At 33.7% G+C, this 17500-nt stretch overlaps 22 protein-coding genes and 2 non-coding genes across 25 annotated transcripts in view. All coding sequences in view use genetic code 11, as the record gives it.

The window, feature by feature from the left end:
* Nucleotides 1–508, bottom strand: part of petB (cytochrome b6) — a 1453-nt gene extending 945 nt beyond the window's left edge. The window contains exon 1 of the mRNA in view: nt 503–508. Within this exon, the coding sequence (YP_009256357.1) occupies nt 503–508 (6 nt within the window). The remainder of the gene's footprint in view (nt 1–502) is intronic.
* Nucleotides 509–629: 121 nt separating this feature from the next.
* psbH (photosystem II phosphoprotein) lies at nt 630–851 on the bottom strand. The gene has a single exon. The coding sequence runs from the start codon at nt 849–851 to the stop codon at nt 630–632; it is 222 nt and encodes a 73-aa protein (YP_009256356.1).
* Nucleotides 852–952: 101 nt separating this feature from the next.
* psbN (photosystem II protein N) lies at nt 953–1084 on the top strand. Its single transcript has one exon. It carries the CDS (start codon nt 953–955, stop codon nt 1082–1084), a length of 132 nt encoding a protein of 43 aa, YP_009256355.1.
* Nucleotides 1085–1148: 64 nt separating this feature from the next.
* psbT (photosystem II protein T) lies at nt 1149–1256 on the bottom strand. The gene has a single exon. The coding sequence runs from the start codon at nt 1254–1256 to the stop codon at nt 1149–1151; it is 108 nt and encodes a 35-aa protein (YP_009256354.1).
* Nucleotides 1257–1426: 170 nt separating this feature from the next.
* psbB (photosystem II CP47 chlorophyll apoprotein) lies at nt 1427–2953 on the bottom strand. Its single transcript has one exon. The coding sequence runs from the start codon at nt 2951–2953 to the stop codon at nt 1427–1429; it is 1527 nt and encodes a 508-aa protein (YP_009256353.1).
* Nucleotides 2954–3392: 439 nt separating this feature from the next.
* On the top strand, nt 3393–5580 carry clpP (clp protease proteolytic subunit). Its single transcript has 3 exons — nt 3393–3461; nt 4361–4651; nt 5338–5580. Exons 1-3 carry the CDS (start codon nt 3393–3395, stop codon nt 5578–5580), a joined length of 603 nt encoding a protein of 200 aa, YP_009256352.1.
* Nucleotides 5581–5765: 185 nt separating this feature from the next.
* rps12 (ribosomal protein S12) lies at nt 5766–5879 on the top strand (one part of a trans-spliced gene, as the record gives it; the record has 2 gene entries for this part). Coding sequences YP_009256351.1 and YP_009256306.1 both cover nt 5766–5879 — 114 coding nt within the window.
* Nucleotides 5880–6685: 806 nt separating this feature from the next.
* rpl20 (ribosomal protein L20) lies at nt 6686–7039 on the top strand. The gene has a single exon. It carries the CDS (start codon nt 6686–6688, stop codon nt 7037–7039), a length of 354 nt encoding a protein of 117 aa, YP_009256350.1.
* Nucleotides 7040–7314: 275 nt separating this feature from the next.
* rps18 (ribosomal protein S18) lies at nt 7315–7620 on the bottom strand. The gene has a single exon. It carries the CDS (start codon nt 7618–7620, stop codon nt 7315–7317), a length of 306 nt encoding a protein of 101 aa, YP_009256349.1.
* A 218-nt stretch (nt 7621–7838) lies between these two features.
* rpl33 (ribosomal protein L33) lies at nt 7839–8039 on the bottom strand. The gene has a single exon. It carries the CDS (start codon nt 8037–8039, stop codon nt 7839–7841), a length of 201 nt encoding a protein of 66 aa, YP_009256348.1.
* Nucleotides 8040–8417: 378 nt separating this feature from the next.
* Nucleotides 8418–8552, bottom strand: psaJ (photosystem I subunit IX). The gene has a single exon. It carries the CDS (start codon nt 8550–8552, stop codon nt 8418–8420), a length of 135 nt encoding a protein of 44 aa, YP_009256347.1.
* A 460-nt stretch (nt 8553–9012) lies between these two features.
* On the top strand, nt 9013–9086 carry trnP-UGG. Its single transcript has one exon. It is a non-coding gene; the product is annotated as a tRNA-Pro (tRNA).
* Nucleotides 9087–9233: 147 nt separating this feature from the next.
* trnW-CCA lies at nt 9234–9307 on the top strand. The gene has a single exon. It is a non-coding gene; the product is annotated as a tRNA-Trp (tRNA).
* Nucleotides 9308–9436: 129 nt separating this feature from the next.
* Nucleotides 9437–9550, bottom strand: petG (cytochrome b6/f complex subunit V). The gene has a single exon. The coding sequence runs from the start codon at nt 9548–9550 to the stop codon at nt 9437–9439; it is 114 nt and encodes a 37-aa protein (YP_009256346.1).
* Nucleotides 9551–9751: 201 nt separating this feature from the next.
* Nucleotides 9752–9847, bottom strand: petL (cytochrome b6/f complex subunit VI). Its single transcript has one exon. The coding sequence runs from the start codon at nt 9845–9847 to the stop codon at nt 9752–9754; it is 96 nt and encodes a 31-aa protein (YP_009256345.1).
* A 1406-nt stretch (nt 9848–11253) lies between these two features.
* Nucleotides 11254–11505, top strand: psbE (photosystem II cytochrome b559 alpha subunit). Its single transcript has one exon. The coding sequence runs from the start codon at nt 11254–11256 to the stop codon at nt 11503–11505; it is 252 nt and encodes an 83-aa protein (YP_009256344.1).
* Nucleotides 11506–11514: 9 nt separating this feature from the next.
* psbF (photosystem II cytochrome b559 beta subunit) lies at nt 11515–11634 on the top strand. Its single transcript has one exon. It carries the CDS (start codon nt 11515–11517, stop codon nt 11632–11634), a length of 120 nt encoding a protein of 39 aa, YP_009256343.1.
* Nucleotides 11635–11656: 22 nt separating this feature from the next.
* psbL (photosystem II protein L) lies at nt 11657–11773 on the top strand. The gene is given in 1 exon segment: nt 11657–11773. A coding segment is annotated over 1 exon segment (117 nt).
* Nucleotides 11774–11908: 135 nt separating this feature from the next.
* Nucleotides 11909–12031, top strand: psbJ (photosystem II protein J). Its single transcript has one exon. The coding sequence runs from the start codon at nt 11909–11911 to the stop codon at nt 12029–12031; it is 123 nt and encodes a 40-aa protein (YP_009256341.1).
* An 820-nt stretch (nt 12032–12851) lies between these two features.
* On the bottom strand, nt 12852–13814 carry petA (cytochrome f). Its single transcript has one exon. The coding sequence runs from the start codon at nt 13812–13814 to the stop codon at nt 12852–12854; it is 963 nt and encodes a 320-aa protein (YP_009256340.1).
* A 208-nt stretch (nt 13815–14022) lies between these two features.
* Nucleotides 14023–14712, bottom strand: cemA (chloroplast envelope membrane protein). The gene has a single exon. The coding sequence runs from the start codon at nt 14710–14712 to the stop codon at nt 14023–14025; it is 690 nt and encodes a 229-aa protein (YP_009256339.1).
* A 386-nt stretch (nt 14713–15098) lies between these two features.
* On the bottom strand, nt 15099–15653 carry ycf4 (photosystem I assembly protein ycf4). Its single transcript has one exon. It carries the CDS (start codon nt 15651–15653, stop codon nt 15099–15101), a length of 555 nt encoding a protein of 184 aa, YP_009256338.1.
* Nucleotides 15654–16090: 437 nt separating this feature from the next.
* psaI (photosystem I subunit VIII) lies at nt 16091–16204 on the bottom strand. Its single transcript has one exon. It carries the CDS (start codon nt 16202–16204, stop codon nt 16091–16093), a length of 114 nt encoding a protein of 37 aa, YP_009256337.1.
* A 932-nt stretch (nt 16205–17136) lies between these two features.
* The window catches only part of accD (acetyl-CoA carboxylase carboxyltransferase beta subunit), a 1734-nt gene continuing 1370 nt past the window's right edge, over nt 17137–17500 (bottom strand). Inside the window, exon 1 of the mRNA in view lies at nt 17137–17500. This exon is cut by the window's right edge and continues 1370 nt beyond it. Coding sequence (YP_009256336.1) covers nt 17137–17500 — 364 coding nt within the window.

Below are 17500 nucleotides of genomic sequence, written 5' to 3'. Positions count from 1 at the left end.
AATGCGCCTTTAACTACTGTTTTCTTTATTATTGATATTGATAGGAATTCTCTTGTTAAGACCCTATGAATCGGTGAAAACCCCAGATTCATACTAGAACCACGATGATTCAATAAAACCCTTTCTTTATAAACTAATTCCAAAAATTCCTTGAGTAAGAACTGTTGGATTATCACTTATTCAATGAATAACTAGAATAAATAAAAATCCAACGACACCCTTGTCCTTTGATCAAAATAAGCGTAAATAGGAGTTTGAAAAAATAAAAATATTTCGATTTATAACTTCTAAATCTAACTCTTTGAAAAAAAAAAAATGGAAGTCCGGACACGTGGTCTGAATATTAAGGATGAATCATAGTGCTAATAATACTTTGGAATCTATTTCCTATATTCCGTGCTTCAGATACTAGAATGAATATCCGACGAAGTAAAACCATCTCTATCAAGATGACAGACGCATTCTCTGTACTATCCATAGGATCAATTATAACAAGTCACCCACTCATATTCCGGAACTACAGAAACAAAGAAATTTCACGATCGAACTACCAAAATAGAATGGGATAAAAATCAGAGACCTAAATGCTTCACTTTGTATTGAAAAGCTAGTTACTAGTTCTTGTGAATCTAATTCATTCCAATTCCGTCCAGTAAAATGGAAGAATTATAAATCTCCAAAATAATAGATAGGAATACCGCAAAAAGGGCCATTGCGATACCCATCAAAGGAGTAGTTCCCCACCCAGGAGCTACTTTACCGTATTCTGAATTCAATGGTTTCAATAAACTCCCTACAGCAGTTCGTCTTGGACCAGATCTAGAACTACTCTCAACGGTTTGTGTAGCCATAAATCGTATTTTATATTCATTGAGATCTGTTGACTTTGTATACCATTCCGTTGTAAATAAATGATCTTATCATAGACCCATTGTGGTCTTGAAACTATATAATGGAAACAGCAACTCTAGTTGCCATCTTTATATCGGGTTTACTTGTAAGTTTTACTGGGTACGCCTTATATACTGCTTTTGGGCAACCCTCTCAACAACTAAGAGATCCATTCGAGGAACACGGAGACTAGTATTTGAAGTAATGAGCCTCTCAATATTGGGAGGCTCATTACTTTCAATTGAGATAATGAAAAATCATTTCACCTTTTTAGTTGGAACTTTAGGTGGTTCTCGAAAAAAGATAGCGAAAAAAATTATTCCTAAAGTTGAGACTAAGAGGAATGTATAAACCAATGCTTCCATAGATTCGATCGTGGTTTACATACAATTATAGCTTCCATACCTGTTTATTTGGGATCGTCTCCCGGATAAAGAAAGAGCAAGAGTCAAAGAAAAGGTAGCGATTCAAATCAAGATTTATCTGGTACCCTACTCACAAAACTAAAAACGAAAAATAACAAAACAATATTCTATCAGATTACTTGTCTTCTTGTAGTTGGATCTCCAAGTTTTTGGAATGCTCCAAATTCTACTTGAGCATCCAAATCGGGGTCAATACCAGCAAAAACATCTCTGAACAAGGTTCTAGCACCATGCCAAATGTGTCCGAAGAAAAAGAGCAAAGCAAACGAAGCATGTCCAAAAGTAAACCAACCCCTCGGACTGCTACGAAAAACACCGTCGGATTTCAAAGTAGCACGATCTAATTCAAAAATTTCACCCAATTGAGCACGTCTAGCATATTTTTTCACAGTAGCGGGATCACTATAACTGACTCCATTGAGTTCGCCGCCATAGAACTCAACAGTTACACCTACTTGTTCGACACTGTATTTCGATTCTGCCCTTCTAAAAGGAACATCGGCTCTAACAATTCCGTCTCCGTCTACCAAAACAACCGGAAATGTTTCAAAAAAAGTAGGCATACGACGTACAAAAAGTTCACGACCCTCTTTATCTCTAAAAATAGGGTGTCCTAACCACCCAACAGCAATTCCATCCCCATTGTCCATTGAGCCCGCTCTGAATAATCCCCCCTTTGCTGGATTATTGCCGATGTAATCATAAAAAGCTAATTTTTCAGGAATTTTAGACCAAGCTTCGGATAAACTTTGATTTTCGGCTAGCCCAGCACTAACTCGTCGATATATTTCTTGTTGAAAGTATCCTTGATCCCATTGATAACGAGTGGGACCAAATAATTCAATCGGGGTAGTTGCCGAACCATACCACATAGTTCCAGCAACCACAAAAGCTGCAAAAAAGACAGCAGCGATACTACTGGAAAGGACGGTTTCAATATTTCCCATACGTAATCCTTTGTATAGACGTTGGGGCGGACGGACGCTAAGATGGAATAGACCCGCCAATATGCCCAAGGTCCCTGCTGCAATATGATGAGAGGCTATTCCTCCCGGAACAAAAGGATCAAAACCTTCCACACCCCACGCCGGATTTACAGATTGTACCCTTCCGGTTAGTCCATAAGGATCGGATACCCATATTCCCGGACCATACAATCCTGTTACATGAAATGCGCCAAAACCAAAGCAAGCCAGCCCTGAAAGAAATAAATGAATTCCAAAGATTTTGGGCAAATCCAAAGAGGGTTTTCCTGTACGTTCATCACAAAATATTTCTAGATCCCAATACACCCAGTGCCAGATAGCTGCCAAAAAGCATAAGCCAGAAAACACAATATGTGCACCGGCCACGCCTTCGTAACTCCAAATACCCGGATTCGTTATAGTCCCTCCTGTGATACTCCAACCGCCCCATGAATTGGTTATTCCTAAACGAGTCATGAAGGGTATAACAAACATCCCTTGTCTCCACATTGGATCAAGAACAGGGTCAGAGGGATCAAAAACCGCTAATTCGTATAGAGCCATCGAACCGGCCCAACCAGCAACCAGAGCTGTATGCATTATATGGACAGCAAGCAAACGACCGGGATCATTCAATACGACGGTATGAACACGATACCAAGGCAAACCCATGGAAATACCCCTCTATCAACGAAAAATAGACACTATGTAACTTTATTGCACTGGAAAAAAACTATACTATAGACCTTCCCTTTTGAGTGGATTATCTCGGGGAAAGGATTAATATTTGTTCTATTCTTTTAGTAATAATGGAACAATTTAGTTTGTAGGAACAAAAGGAAGCAGATCTATTCTACACCCGATAAGTACCAATACGCAATGGTAAGAGGTTGATACCTTTTATATGAGTGATTGCATTTATATATTTTTTTTTCATCATTCAAAGGACCTATTTGAAAGAATTTTCCTTTAGTATTTCTGTCTTCTTTTTTTATAAACTTATTCGATCTATGGATAAAATAGGATAAAGAACAATATTATTAAGACAATAAATACATTGTTACGCTTTCACATCAAAGTGAGCTATAGTAATTAATTTTTATTTCATTTAATGCCTATTGGTGTTCCAAAAGTTCCTTTTCGAAACCCTGGAGAGGAAGATGCATCGTGGATTGACGTATAGTGCGACTTGTCAGATATATTTGGTCATATGGTATTTCCCCGTTCTCTTACCCGATCGAGATATCCTCTCTTTCGCCCAAGAAAGGTTGATTGAATCATCAAAAATTTGGAGCGTGAAATACAATGAAGTGCAATTCAATCTATTTTTTAGGGGGGTATACAGATTAATATTCTTAATTATAATAATTTATAATTTATGGTTGGCTTGGTTAGACCAAAAAAATGAAATATAATATTAATATACAGGCTCCGTTTAGAAAAAAAAAACCAATTGGTAATATATCTATGATTACCACTTATATCATATTCTATTTATAAAGATTTTCCACTTATAATATATAATAATGATATATAATAACGATCTCAAACTGTTAATCAATCGAGTAATGTGATGAATGGATTGAATATTTACTATTTGGCGGGAGACATGGAATAAATAAAAAAAAAAAAGGAAGTCGTAGCAAAAAGACGTGGTATTGGGGCATTTGTCCTATATGTGCAAATCCAAATCGGGCAGATCTTTACTCGGAGTAGAGCCTAAACCTAAAAAAAGTTGAAGAAGACCGTTCAGGAACAAGAAAATTACATCGTGATTTGGATTGGATCCCGATGAAACAATACATCAATGAGAAGTTAGTCCAATAAGTTTAGTGAATTTTTTTTATTTATAGGTTTTTAATTTATATATAAATTAAAACAGGCCAAAACTCATCTTTCTTGAAACATGAAAGAAAAAGCCCCCCTTTGTTACAAGTTAAAAAGAGCCTGCTATGAATATAAAAAAAGAAAGAAAGCTAGAATCTACACATTGATTCTTTTTTTTTCGCAATTTGTGTTGAACCGTATGCATCAAAAGGCGCATGTACGGTTCCTAAGGGATACAATTTTATCCCAATCAACCGACTTTATCGAGAAAGATTACTTTTTTTAGGCCAACCGGTTGATAACGAGATCTCGAATCAACTTATTGGTCTTATGGTATATCTCAGTATAGAGGACGATACCAAAGATCTGTATTTGTTTATAAACTCTCCTGGCGGGTGGCTAATACCCGGAGTAGCTATTTATGATACTATGCAATTTGTGCGACCAGATATACAGACAGTATGCATGGGATTAGCCGCTTCAATGGCATCTTTTATTCTGGTCGGAGGAGAAATTACCAAACGTCTAGCATTCCCTCACGCTTGGCGCCAATGAGTTTTTTATTGGATTTGAGAGAAAAAACGAAGACTATGCCTTCGCGCTATAGGAAATATGAATATTAAGTAATAATAGCATGGCACTTCGAATTCGATATAAAAAGAAAAATTTTTCAAAATACTTACATTATGTATCGAAAGAGTAGTATGAGATAAAGAAAGGGTATTTCCAATTTTATCTGATCTATCGGGAGACCTATTTCAGCGTCACAAACTTTTTTGTTTTCACACCGAAGATAACAATATTTATGTTATGAAAGAATACGAAAATAAAAAAAAAAATAAATAAGTAAAAAAAATCTTATTTATTTGTATTGAAAAAAAAAGAAACTTTGGGATTGCTAAATAACAGACGAAATAATAAAGCAACGGAGCCATCATAGTATTTTTTAACTACTCCAAAAGGAAGGGTGGTTAGTGGATCATTTACCTATGTGAATCTGACAGACTCTATATATATGTATATTTTCTATTTTTTTTTTTTCTATTTCCTCGATGTAAGGTAAAAAAAGGTAAAAGTGAATTCCATTGTAGAGCCGTATGCAATGCGCAAAAGATGCCTGTACGGTTGTTCAATTCTATCTTTTTTTTCGTACTATTTATTTTATTATTCTTTATCTCTTCGACTTTCATCATGCAAGATAGAGGAACTATCTATTATGTTATATTATCAGGGTAATGATGCATCAACCTGCTAGTGCTTTTTATGAGGCACAGACGGGAGAATTTGTCCTGGAAGCGGAAGAACTACTGAAGCTGCGCGAAACCATCACAAGGGTTTATGTACAAAGAACAGGCAAACCTTTATGGGTTGTTTCCGAAGACATGGAAAGAGATATTTTTATGTCAGCAACAGAAGCCCAAGCTCATGGAATTGTTGATCGTGTAGCGGTTAAAAAAAATAACAAAAACTAAAACTAACAGAACAGGGGTTTCACGCAAATCCGCGATTTGCGATTTTATCGTCTTACCGGGTTTAATATTCTATTAATTAATAATTAATCTATTAATATATATAAATTAATCCATTAATATATAAATGATTCATAATCATCCGGTTAGGATCGATCTAAACCAGCTCATTATGTATATGATTCAACATGCCAACTATTAAACAACTTATTAGAAACACAAGACAGTCAATCAAAAATGTCACGAAATCTCCTGCTCTTCGGGGATGTCCTCAGCGACGAGGAACATGTACTAGGGTGTATGTGCGACTCGTTCAGATAATGTGCTAGGCCAAAAGAAAGAAAACAATTGATCCAGTATTAGCGATCAGGACCAATGAATAGGATAGAATGAAAGAAGCCCATTTACTATCTAAAACTAAAAAAGGTAAATCTAAAAATAAAAAAGATCTATCATATCTTTCTATTGTATTATCAAATTTATGGTTTTCATTGGTACCAAACCCAATCATTTCAATTTTTAATTTACGACGAGAAAGAATTCCCCATTGGTAGAAAATGGTATCCATTAAGCAGGGAAATCCGATTTAAAAGGCGGAAAGGTTATGCCCTTATTCTTGACTCTTGCAAGAACGGACTAACAGGGTCAGCTACTCAGCTAATCTTCATAATTAAATACCGTTACTGTATCGGTGGGTTTCGTTGTGAAAGACCTATTACTAGATAATTATGGGTAGAGCCAAAGAGTGTGAACTGTACAAGTTAACAATAACATTCATTAAATGAAAGAAGGGGCTCCGGTGTATAGAGAGGACCTCACCGTTTACGAAGAAACCATAGAAACGATGGAACCCACTATACCCATTTATATTTACTACTTTTTGATTTACTATGTTTTTTTTGATACCTAGTATCAAAAAAATTTATTATTTCGAGGCGAAAGCCTATAAAAAAAATCGTGGTCGGGAAGGTTATAGTAGCAAAAGCCATTGGAATTTTGTTTTATACATTGGAAGAATCCGTTTTGTTATTAATAGACTAGGAAAGGGGAAGAAAATAACTGAAAGAAAAGAAATCAATTAGTTATTCATCAAAGTTTCATTTATTCAATGACCAGAATTAAACGGGGATATATAGCTCGAAGACGTAGAACAAAAATTCGTTTATTTGCCTCAAGCTTTCGAGGGGCTCATTCAAGACTTACTCGGACTATTACTCAACAGAAAATAAGAGCTTTGGTTTCAGCTCATCGGGATAGAGATAGGCAAAAGAGAGATTTTCGGCGTTTGTGGATCACTCGGATAAATGCAGTAAGTCGAGACAATAAGGTATACTATAGTTATAGTAGACTAATACACAATCTGTACAAGGGGCAGTTGCTTCTTAATCGTAAAATACTTGCACAAATAGCTATATTAAATAGGAATTGTTTTTATATGATTTCTAATGAGATCATAAAATAAGGAGATTGGAAGGAATCCGTTGGAATGTTTTAAATGGAGTTCCCTGGAGAATGAACTCCGGGAAGGTAGAGTAGAAATTAGTACGATAAAATATCATCCTATGAGAAAGTTGTCAAAATGAACAAACACGTTCAATAAAAAAAGATTTATTCTTCTTTCCCAATTATTTTTTTCTTACGACACGATAATCAAACCTGGATTCTCAAAGTTTTCGAACAAAACGTAAATTCGCGTTTGAGTTCGGATTGGAATTTTATTTTGATTCAATTGAAGAGTTATTTATTTTTAGTTCTCAGACCAGCAGTTCGAGTGGTCGACTCGCTTCTTTCAAATTGTTTCTCATTATTAAGAAAAGGTAACGAAGATAAAATACGAGCTTGTTTTATAGCGACGGTAATTAATCGTTGTTGTTTTAAAGTCAATTTATTCACCCGTCTAGATAATATTTTTCCTTGTTCACTAATAAATCGACTAATTAAACCCATGTTTCGATAATCAATTCGATCCCCCGATTGGATCGGGGGCAAACGCCTACGAAAAGATCGCTTGGATTTAAGAAAGAATCGCTTGGATTTATCCATGGTTTGTTTATTCCTTATCCCGAAAATCCTACTCCTATTTCGATCGGATCAAAACAAAAACGATCAAAAATGATTTCGAATTAATTAATAAATAGGATTTGTTTATATTTAATTTGTTTATATTTAATATATGTTATAGAAATGGTTATGTTATATATAATATGTCGTTTTTCACCTTCCTTGGATTGGAAGGCGGACACGGAGGCGATCGGTTCGATCTATTTCTTTATTTCACTGTGAATCGTATGTTTGTAACAAAAGGTACAGAATTTTCTCAATTCCAATCGACCGGGCGTATTATGTCGATTCTTTTGAGTAATATATCTGGAAATGCCCATTGATTTTTTATTAACACGGTTTCGAACACAAGCGGTACATTCCAAAATAACCGTTACTCGTACATCTTTACCCTTGGCCATGAACCTCCTTTGGGTTTTTGACTGACTCCATTTTTCTATTTTCCAATCCGAAGGGAAGAAGAAAGGAACGAAAAAAAAAATAAAATAGAAGTTGCTAACTCGAAATAAAATAAAATTATGAAAGATTTCCTTTCAATTTCAATCAATCAATAATCACTATAATAATAATAAGAAATATAATGATTTCTAACTATATTTAATTTACACTTTATAATAAATACAAATCGCTGTACAGTATTTCATTTAAGTATCTTGTATGATATTGTTGCTACAGCCATCACATTTCCGTTTATAAAAAAAAAAAGAAGAGAAGGAGAGGGATTAGTCACAGATATTTGATTGTATCTCTAATCTTCTTCACCCCCCCCATCTCACTAACTAGAATGAAAAAAAAGGAAATATCAACGCATCCGGAAATAAACGATTGATCTCTATCAATAAACCCGCTAAAGACCCGAACCATAGAGTACTTACTACCGGTGCCACGGAGAGGTATGTTTTTAGATCTCGCATTGAAAATCCTCCTTCTTTATTCGTTATTGTAATTTTATTCTAAAATGTATTACATAATGGTAATACATATATGACCCTATGTGTATATGTAGTTAACGACTGACCACTTGTATTTGTACGTAGAATCCCTAATTCAAATTGAAATGTACAACGATTCAGTACAGTAGTCAGTACAGTAGATAGTCGATATTCCTTTTCTTAAAACAAAAAAAATAAGTCCCTTTTTACTTCTACCTGAGAATTCCCGAAAAATATTCATTTTTTTGTTTTACTTTACGGCGGGTTTTATCTTTATTTAATACGTATATAATATAAGTCTTTTATTATTATATGTTATATGATATATTATATGAGACAAAAAAGAAGAAATAGCAAGATAGTTTGTGTATATTAATGGAAGAAATAAAGATGTGGAAAACAAGACAGAGATTCTCTACAATGACACTGTAGGCCAATTGAAAGGGATGTAGCGCAGCTTGGTAGCGCGTTTGTTTTGGGTACAAAATGTCACGGGTTCAAATCCTGTCATCCCTACCTATTACTTATGGGCAGTAACGAGGGATCAATTGAAATTGATTAAATTTGGATATACAAAATCAATCTTTAATTTTATTATATTTTTTATGATAGTATATACATGCAAGACAAATTGGGTCACAAAATTATTTTTGTGATAATAAAGCGCTCTTAGTTCAGTTCGGTAGAACGTGGGTCTCCAAAACCCGATGTCGTAGGTTCAAATCCTACAGAGCGTGATTCCATTCTTGTTATTTGTTCGGTTGAAAATTACACTGAAATACTTGAACAGCAATCTTAATTTGACCTCCTGTAGATTAAAGAAAAAGAAAGTAGGAGGTCAATCAAAAAAAAGAGATGTTAATTAATCAAAGGTCCAATTGATCACCACGTCTGTATTGTAAATATGCAGTTACGAATAATCCAGCCAAAGTAATAGGAATTAGACCTAAGACAATTCCAAATAGAAAAACTTCAATCATTTCAATTTCTTTGAACGGAGAAAAGGAGAGGTAATATATCTATTCTATCCTTAAATATTAATCCGTATTACCCATGAATCTCAATGACCAAGAATTGGAAATTGATCGGGTAAGGAACTATAAAATATATGAACTACCACAGATAAAATATATGAACTACCACAGAAGGGTTTTTTTTAGGAATGGTTCATGCAATTAATTTCAAATAAGTCGTATCTTGTTTAGACCGATAAATAGAGCTGAGGTTATAGTCAAAGCTGCTAGTAGAAAACCGAAATAACTAGTTATAGTAAGCATGAAGAGGATAAATTTAAATACAATATGTTTTTTTTTTATACATATGTTTATAAAGCACTTCCCTAAGTTTCCATTTTTGAAAGATACGAGGATAAGCAAAAATACCAATTGAAAGGATAAGTTCAATTGAAAGTTTTTGATTCAGCAATTATTCTAATTATAGACGGTACTGACAAAAATAGAGTAACATAGGTAAGAAATAAATTCATCATCTGGGACATCTACCCCTCCTGAAAGTTGGAATCAACAGATTCCTTGAGCAACTCTTGAGGCAAGTAAACTAGTAACTAATAGAATAGTAATTAGAATACTACTAACCAATATATATCTATAGTATATAGATATAGAATATTAATTATTATTATAAATATTTTATTATTATAAATATTATTAATATTATTAATATTATTAATATTAAAGTAATAAACTTTGTTTTAGAACTTCATTCAAAAAACGAAACTTTCTTTGAATGACTATGGAAAAAAAAATGAGAAAATAATTTCTAGTTTGATCTTTTTTTATTGTATCGACGAATCCATTTTTTTTTTAGAATGATAAGTGACCTTATCTTATAATGAAAATGCCTTTTATTTATATTTACTTTAAATTGAAATTGAACTTATTAGATTCAGTAGTAGGTTCATTCACATAATCTTTCGAATGAAAAGAAAAAAAGTCTCGTATGATCAGATCACTCAAAAAGGGGTTTTACATTTTGTCTTTCCATATTACACAGCCCCATCCTTGTAATTAGATCAAGAACGACCCCTTCTTTCTTTTGGGTCTAATACAACACCAATGCGTATATCGCGAGTATTTGTTTTTATTTTTTCTTTGTTCTTTCATTGAATACTATCTACTATTGTTACTTGTTACTGGACGACTAACCAATTCCTTAAAATGAAAAAAAAATTCCAACAAAAAACATTTTCTCCAACCAAAAACGTATTTTTTAAAATGGAACATCTAATTGAATCCTGAGAATATGATAATCTCCTTCATAAATTATTGGAAACCAAGAACCCGTCAGATTCACATTTTACCTGATCCTCAGTTTCGAGCCCAAAGCCAATAATAGAGAAAACCCTTATATTACAAGTACTACTACGGGTACTACAGGAATTTGAGGTATTTTCTATTGAATAGTACATAATTCTACATGGACAAGCAACAAGAAAAGAAGAAAGAAATTATCTAACACTTCATTTCGATACGGATTGTGAAATTTCGTTGCTGTGTCGGAAGAAGGATAGCTATACTGATTCGGTATACTCTAAAGACACCCTTGGTACAATATTGACGATCTCACAAAGAAAAGATTCGATTTTAGTAAATGGAAATTTACTGATTTCAACTTTTAGGGAATCGATCCCCTTTTGACTGTACAAGAATATGCGGAGCTTAACATGTCTGGAAGCACAGGAGAACGTTCTTTTGCTGATATTATTACCAGTATTCGATACTGGGTCATTCATAGCATTACTATACCTTCCCTATTCATTGCGGGTTGGCTATTCGTCAGCACCGGTTTAGCTTACGATGTATTTGGAAGCCCTCGTCCAAACGAGTATTTTACAGAGAGCCGACAAGGAATTCCATTAATAACTGGCCGTTTTGATCCTTTGGAACAACTTGATGAATTTAGTAAATCTTTTTAGGAGGCCCCAATGACTATAGATAGAACCTATCCAATTTTTACCGTGCGATGGTTAGCTGTTCACGGACTAGCTGTACCTACCGTTTCTTTTTTGGGGTCAATATCAGCAATGCAGTTCATCCAACGATAAATATAATCCGAATCATAGAGCTACGACACAATCAAACCCGAACGAACAAAATGTTGAATTGAATCGTACCAGTCTCTACTGGGGGTTATTACTCATTTTTGTACTTGCTGTTTTATTTTCCAATTATTTCTTCAATTAAAAGAAGAAAAGAGAATAGTAAAAATATAGTAGGAATTCTCTTATCTCATTCGGAAGGATATAATCTTATAATTATCTATGGCTGTTTATGTCTCTAGCATGACCCCCTGATGAAATGTGGAGGAAAGTAGGAAAAATGGCCGATACTACCGGAAGGATTCCTCTTTGGCTAATAGGTACTGTAACTGGTATTCTTGTGATCGGTTTAATCGGTATTTTCTTTTATGGTTCATATTCTGGATTAGGTTCATCCCTTTAGTAATCGGATGAACCGAGTTGTAGACATGACATGAAAGCGTAAGAACTCAACGGTGCCCCCTCGAATCAGACAAAGAAAGAGGGGGTAGGCCCGTTGAGTTCTGAATAATCATAATAGTTTATTCGTCTAAATGGTAAAAAAAATGGATCACTTTTTCCGATGTTTCAAAAAACTCCGTTTCATTTTTTTATGATGTTTTTGGAAAACTCACTTCATTACTTGATTCAGAACATCTGTTCCTCGATAGTATCCGGCGATACTTTCAAAAATCACGAAGGAATCACTCTATTTCCTCTTTTTGGACGACACAACCACAATTATATCTATTTTTTTTTAATAAGTTTTCTAAGTTCATTGAAGAAGTTCTATTTGTTCACTAAAGTTTCCTATATTTTTTGTTTGTCCACTATCACTACTTATGTTCCTCTCATTTCTTTTATACTTTGGTTTCTATTCTACGCTTATTTATCTCTTAATTTTTAGTATCCAATCGAATAGAAACGAATAGAAAACTATTGATTCATTCTATGACATTGAAATCTGACAATATTGACATAATCATACCGCTTCAATTTGGATTGAAAAAACAAAGAAATAAAAAACAAAGAAATAAAGAAGAGGGGAGTAAACTCAAATAGTCTTCTTCACAGTATACATACTAGGAGTGCGGTCCAAGTAATTCAATTCCCGAACTCGGGTAGAAAAAATATAAAAAAACAAGAAGCTTTTCAGAACTTTTTTGATCATCCATAATTACATAACATAATTGGCGACACAAGTTGGATTCTTTTTAGAGCTTGGTGTGGATAAATCTTCGGATCTAGAAATTCATTTCGGACAATTGAACCTTCTCAAACTGTTTCTTTTTAAGAACCAAAAATATTTGTGCCAAAATAACAGATGCCAAGAAGAGCAAAAGTCCTTGGACACGTAATGGATCTTGAAGTACTATTTCCCCATCCCCCTGACCAAATCCACCCACATTAGGATTGCTCGTTACTGGTTGATCAAGTTTGATGGATTCTCCCTCTGAAACAAGAAGTTCTGGTCCTGGAGGGATAATATCAACCACTTGACGTCCATCCGATGCATCCACTATGGTTATTTCGTATCCCCCTTTTTCTTTTCGTATGATTTTGCTTACTATACCCGACGCTGTAGCATTATAAACATTATTGTTACTCTTGCTTCCGTCGGGATAAATCTGACCCCGTCCCCTGTTGCCGCCTACGTATATGGGATATTTTAAGAAGTGCACATCTTTCTTAGTAGCGGGGTCCGGAGAAAGAATAGGAAAGGTGATTTCACTATATTTCTGACCAGGAACAGGACCTATCACAAGAATATTTTTTTTAGTGGGACGATAGCTCTGAAAAGATAGATTGCCTATCTTTTCTTTAATCTCGGGCGAAATACGATCGGGAGGGGCTAATTCAAACCCCTCAGGTAAAATAAGAACAGCCCCTACGTTCAAAGCTCCTTTTTTACCATTAGCAAGAACTTGTTTCAGTTGAAGATCATAAGGAATTCGAACAACTGCTTCAAATACAGTATCAGGAAGTACCGCTTGTGGAACCTCGATATCCACGGGCTTATTGGCTAAATGGCAATTAGCACATACAATACGGCCGGTCGCTTCTCGTGGATTTTCATAAACCTGCTGTGCAAAAATGGGATATGCATTTGAAATGGGTGCCCAAGTTATTATATATATCATGAGCAAGACGGAAATAGATCGAGTAATCTCTTCCTTTATCCAAGAAAAGGTATTTCTAGTTTGCATGGTCCAATCATTGATCCCGAAAATTTCTACAATAAAATTAGATAAGTCGCTAGTATAGTTCCCTATCTATGATTCTGCTATTTACTGAAATAATTTTACTGGAACATTGAAGGAAGCCCCCATATGGGTAGAAAGAATAAGTACAATTTTGAATGGGTTGCTTATGTACAAAGTAACAAGCATTATAATTGAATCGATCTATCATTTTTCAGTCATTCATTGAATGATAAATGACTACAAGTGACGGAGATACACGATTTAAATAACGAAAGATCCAATATTTAAAAATGGTATCTAAAATGACTGGAAAAGTAGAAACAAGACCTGATATAATTTGATCATTATGAGCAAATCCAAAATCTTTGTAGACAGAGCCAATCATTAGTTCCCAACCGTGTGGCGAATGGAATCCTATACATAAATCAGTTAATAAAAGAATAGAAAACGCTTTTATTGTGTCGCTTAAGTTATATAGGAATTCTTGAACCCAAGAGTTAAGAATAACAAGTTCGTCATTACCTAGAATAGAATAACCGCTTAGAATAACGAAAGAGATTATATTTGTCGAGAAATGAAAAAACGTATTCATACGATTCTCATTGTGCATTTTGATCAATTGGATCGTTTCTTTGTAGATTCCGCGGTGAGGCTTTGGTAAATGTGTTTCCGGGTATTCCTTTATCATTTCGTCCAAGAGGGAGAGTTCTTCTAATTCTATGAATTTTTTTAGAATACTTTTTTCTTGAATATCATTCAAAAAAATTTCGGAGTGTCTAGTATGCCACCAATTAGTAACCCAAGATTCCATACTTTTATTAAATGAGAGAGAGATCCACCAAGGCAAAAATACTATAAATGAAAGATATATAAGGGAAATGAATGCTTTCTTTTTTGCCATTTTTTCGTCTGGGAATTTTTAAATGAACTCGCCTCATTTGTCGACTCAATACTACTATTTCTATCAAGCATCGGTTCTATTACATTAAAAGTTATAGAGCCCATGAATCTATTTCCTATTTTTTATTTGTGATTCAGTAAAGTGGTTAGTCCTTGAATTTAGAAAGAATACAGAAAAACAATACCGAAATACAATAAGAAAGAGTGCACTTCAAATTCGAAAAAAAAAAGCAATTTCGTTTTATGATTGTTCCTTGTTCGTTTGCGTTTAGCTCGAATGAGCGTTCTGAAGAAACTTCAGTTAAGTTGTGCTATATAAAAAAGAGGATTCTTGAGTTTTCGTTTTTTCCCTCTTGCTAAGAAAGCTGTCATTCTTCAGTTCTTGTTTCAAAATACTTCAATTGGTACACGCAAGAAATAGGCCAATTCGGCAGCTTTTTGCTCAATTTCTCGTAGAGTCAAATTCTCATCAGTACGAGTCAAGGGAATGGACCCCTGGCCTCTGATTTCCATATAAAGGGCACGACGAGCATAAATACCCTCTTTAACTTCTATTCTGATGGACTGAATGTCTTTCATAAGGAATCGGAGGAAGATGCGACGATTTTTTCCAGGAAATCCCCAACGAAAAATACACACTATTCCTTCTTTTATATCGAATCGATCATAACCACTACCTACATTCCACGAAATTGTGCACCACAAATAGGAACTAATAAAAAGACCTGCGATTCCGTAGAAAGACATCACGATCCCTTGTGGAAAAAAAATTATTTGCTGAGAGGGAACTAAAGATATCAAATTCCTACCAAAATAACTGGAAGTTCCAACCAATAAAAATCCTAATGAACCTAAAAAAAGGATAAAGGCCCAGCAGAAATTACTCGTTTTTCGAGACCCCGCTATAAGTTCTATCCATATACGGTCTGATCGCCAACTCATACTATACTAGATCTAGTTGCATTTTATTGGAATTGGGGAATAACCAAAAAAAAAATTACTTTCATTTTTTTGTTTCCGAAGTAACTCTCATCAACTAGCACTGTTATGATGTGAACTTTTAGGAGTAATTCATCGAATTGCCTAGATCTAAACTAAAATACGAACATCCCTTTCATATGATATCTTATAGATATTTCATATGATATCTTATAGATATCCACATACATATATTGACTTTACATTTCAGAAATTCATCCCGATATCGATCCATTTGAAAATAGCTCTAATTCAGTTACTCATATATCATGTTTACACATTCATATGAGCTTATGCTCGGAAGAAGCCACACGTTATACCATATTCTAATAAATAGATATCCGTGCTATGATTCACGTAAGTCTTGAAAAAAAAATAGATAAGATTTTGCCCCATCGTATTTAAAAAATTTTGTTTTTTTGAACATGAAGAGATAAAGAAACCATTGCAATTGCCGGAAAAACTAAGCCCACTAAAGGAACAAAAATAGAGGGTAAGGTGTTAAGAATTGTCATAGAATGGGTACCTCGATTTAATATTTGATTTGTACCTGTTATTTATTGTTATATTAATCTTTTAACCTGTTATAAAGATATCTTATAATTCATATAATAATTATACTATTATACTGAGTATACCTAAGTGAGTATATACACTAATTAATATTAATTATTAATAAAGGGTATATAATGTATATATACTAAGATATAATAAAATAAGATAATAAAATAAGGATATAATAAGGAGTCTATAATATAAGAGTCTATAGACTAATATATATATATTTTTAATATATATTAAATATATTAAATATTAAATATATTAAAAAAATATTTAATATATATAAAAAAAAAAGAAAATATTATAAGTCTGTAAAGTATATAATAGACTAGAATATACTAAGTACGTATATAATATAATTAATGTAAATCAAAAGTGTAAATATGTAAATAAAATAAGTAAATAAATGAGCTTATTCATCTTTCTACATGCAATATATGTATGATAATTCACTTTTTTATTATATTCATTATTTATTTTGATTATTCTTCATTTTTGTTTTTCCCTTCGCGAAAAAATTCGTTATAATACGATCCGACAAAAGAGATTCTTAGTAAAATCAGGGGTTCTTGAGGGATATAGAAAGATGCAGGACCCCCTCGCCCAATTTCATGGACGAAAGAGACAGAATTCGCTCTTTTTATTTTGTTTGATAGAGATTTCCTGACCTGATTAGTAATCAGGGCTATCGATAAAAAAAAGTATTCGCATGATTCTTTTTCCAATTTAATCTTATGTTACCAAAGAAAAATCCATTCTTGGAATTTTGACTTTGCTTCCTATAAACTAAATAACTACTTGGTTACCACAAAACAAGTAATAAATTTAAAACAAGTAATAAATTATTAAATTTAATAATTTATTAAATATTAAATTAAGGATAAAATTAAGGATAAGGATATATGGCTCTCCTTAATTTTATTTTTGATTTCATTTTTCGATTCAAAGGAAAGAAAGCATGGAGCTGAAATAACTCACTCAGAACGCCTTTTAAAGGATTACGTGGTACGATTGGATCGAATAAGCCCTTATGGAATAAATATTCAGCCGCTTGTGCACCCTCGGGTACTGTCTTATTCAATGTTTGTTCAATTACTCTTTTACCCGCAAATGCAACGTAGGCATTTGGTTCGGCAATAATGATATCTCCCAACATACCAAAACTAGCTGTCACCCCACCCGTAGTAGGAGATGAAAGGATTGATACATAGAATAACTTATTATTTGATTGATAATAATATAAAGCAGAA

Source organism: Ziziphus jujuba, chloroplast, assembly GCF_031755915.1.
Source record: "Ziziphus jujuba chloroplast, complete genome".
Classification (NCBI taxonomy): Eukaryota; Viridiplantae; Streptophyta; class Magnoliopsida; order Rosales; family Rhamnaceae; genus Ziziphus; species Ziziphus jujuba.
This window is presented reverse-complemented; position numbering and strand designations above follow the sequence as displayed.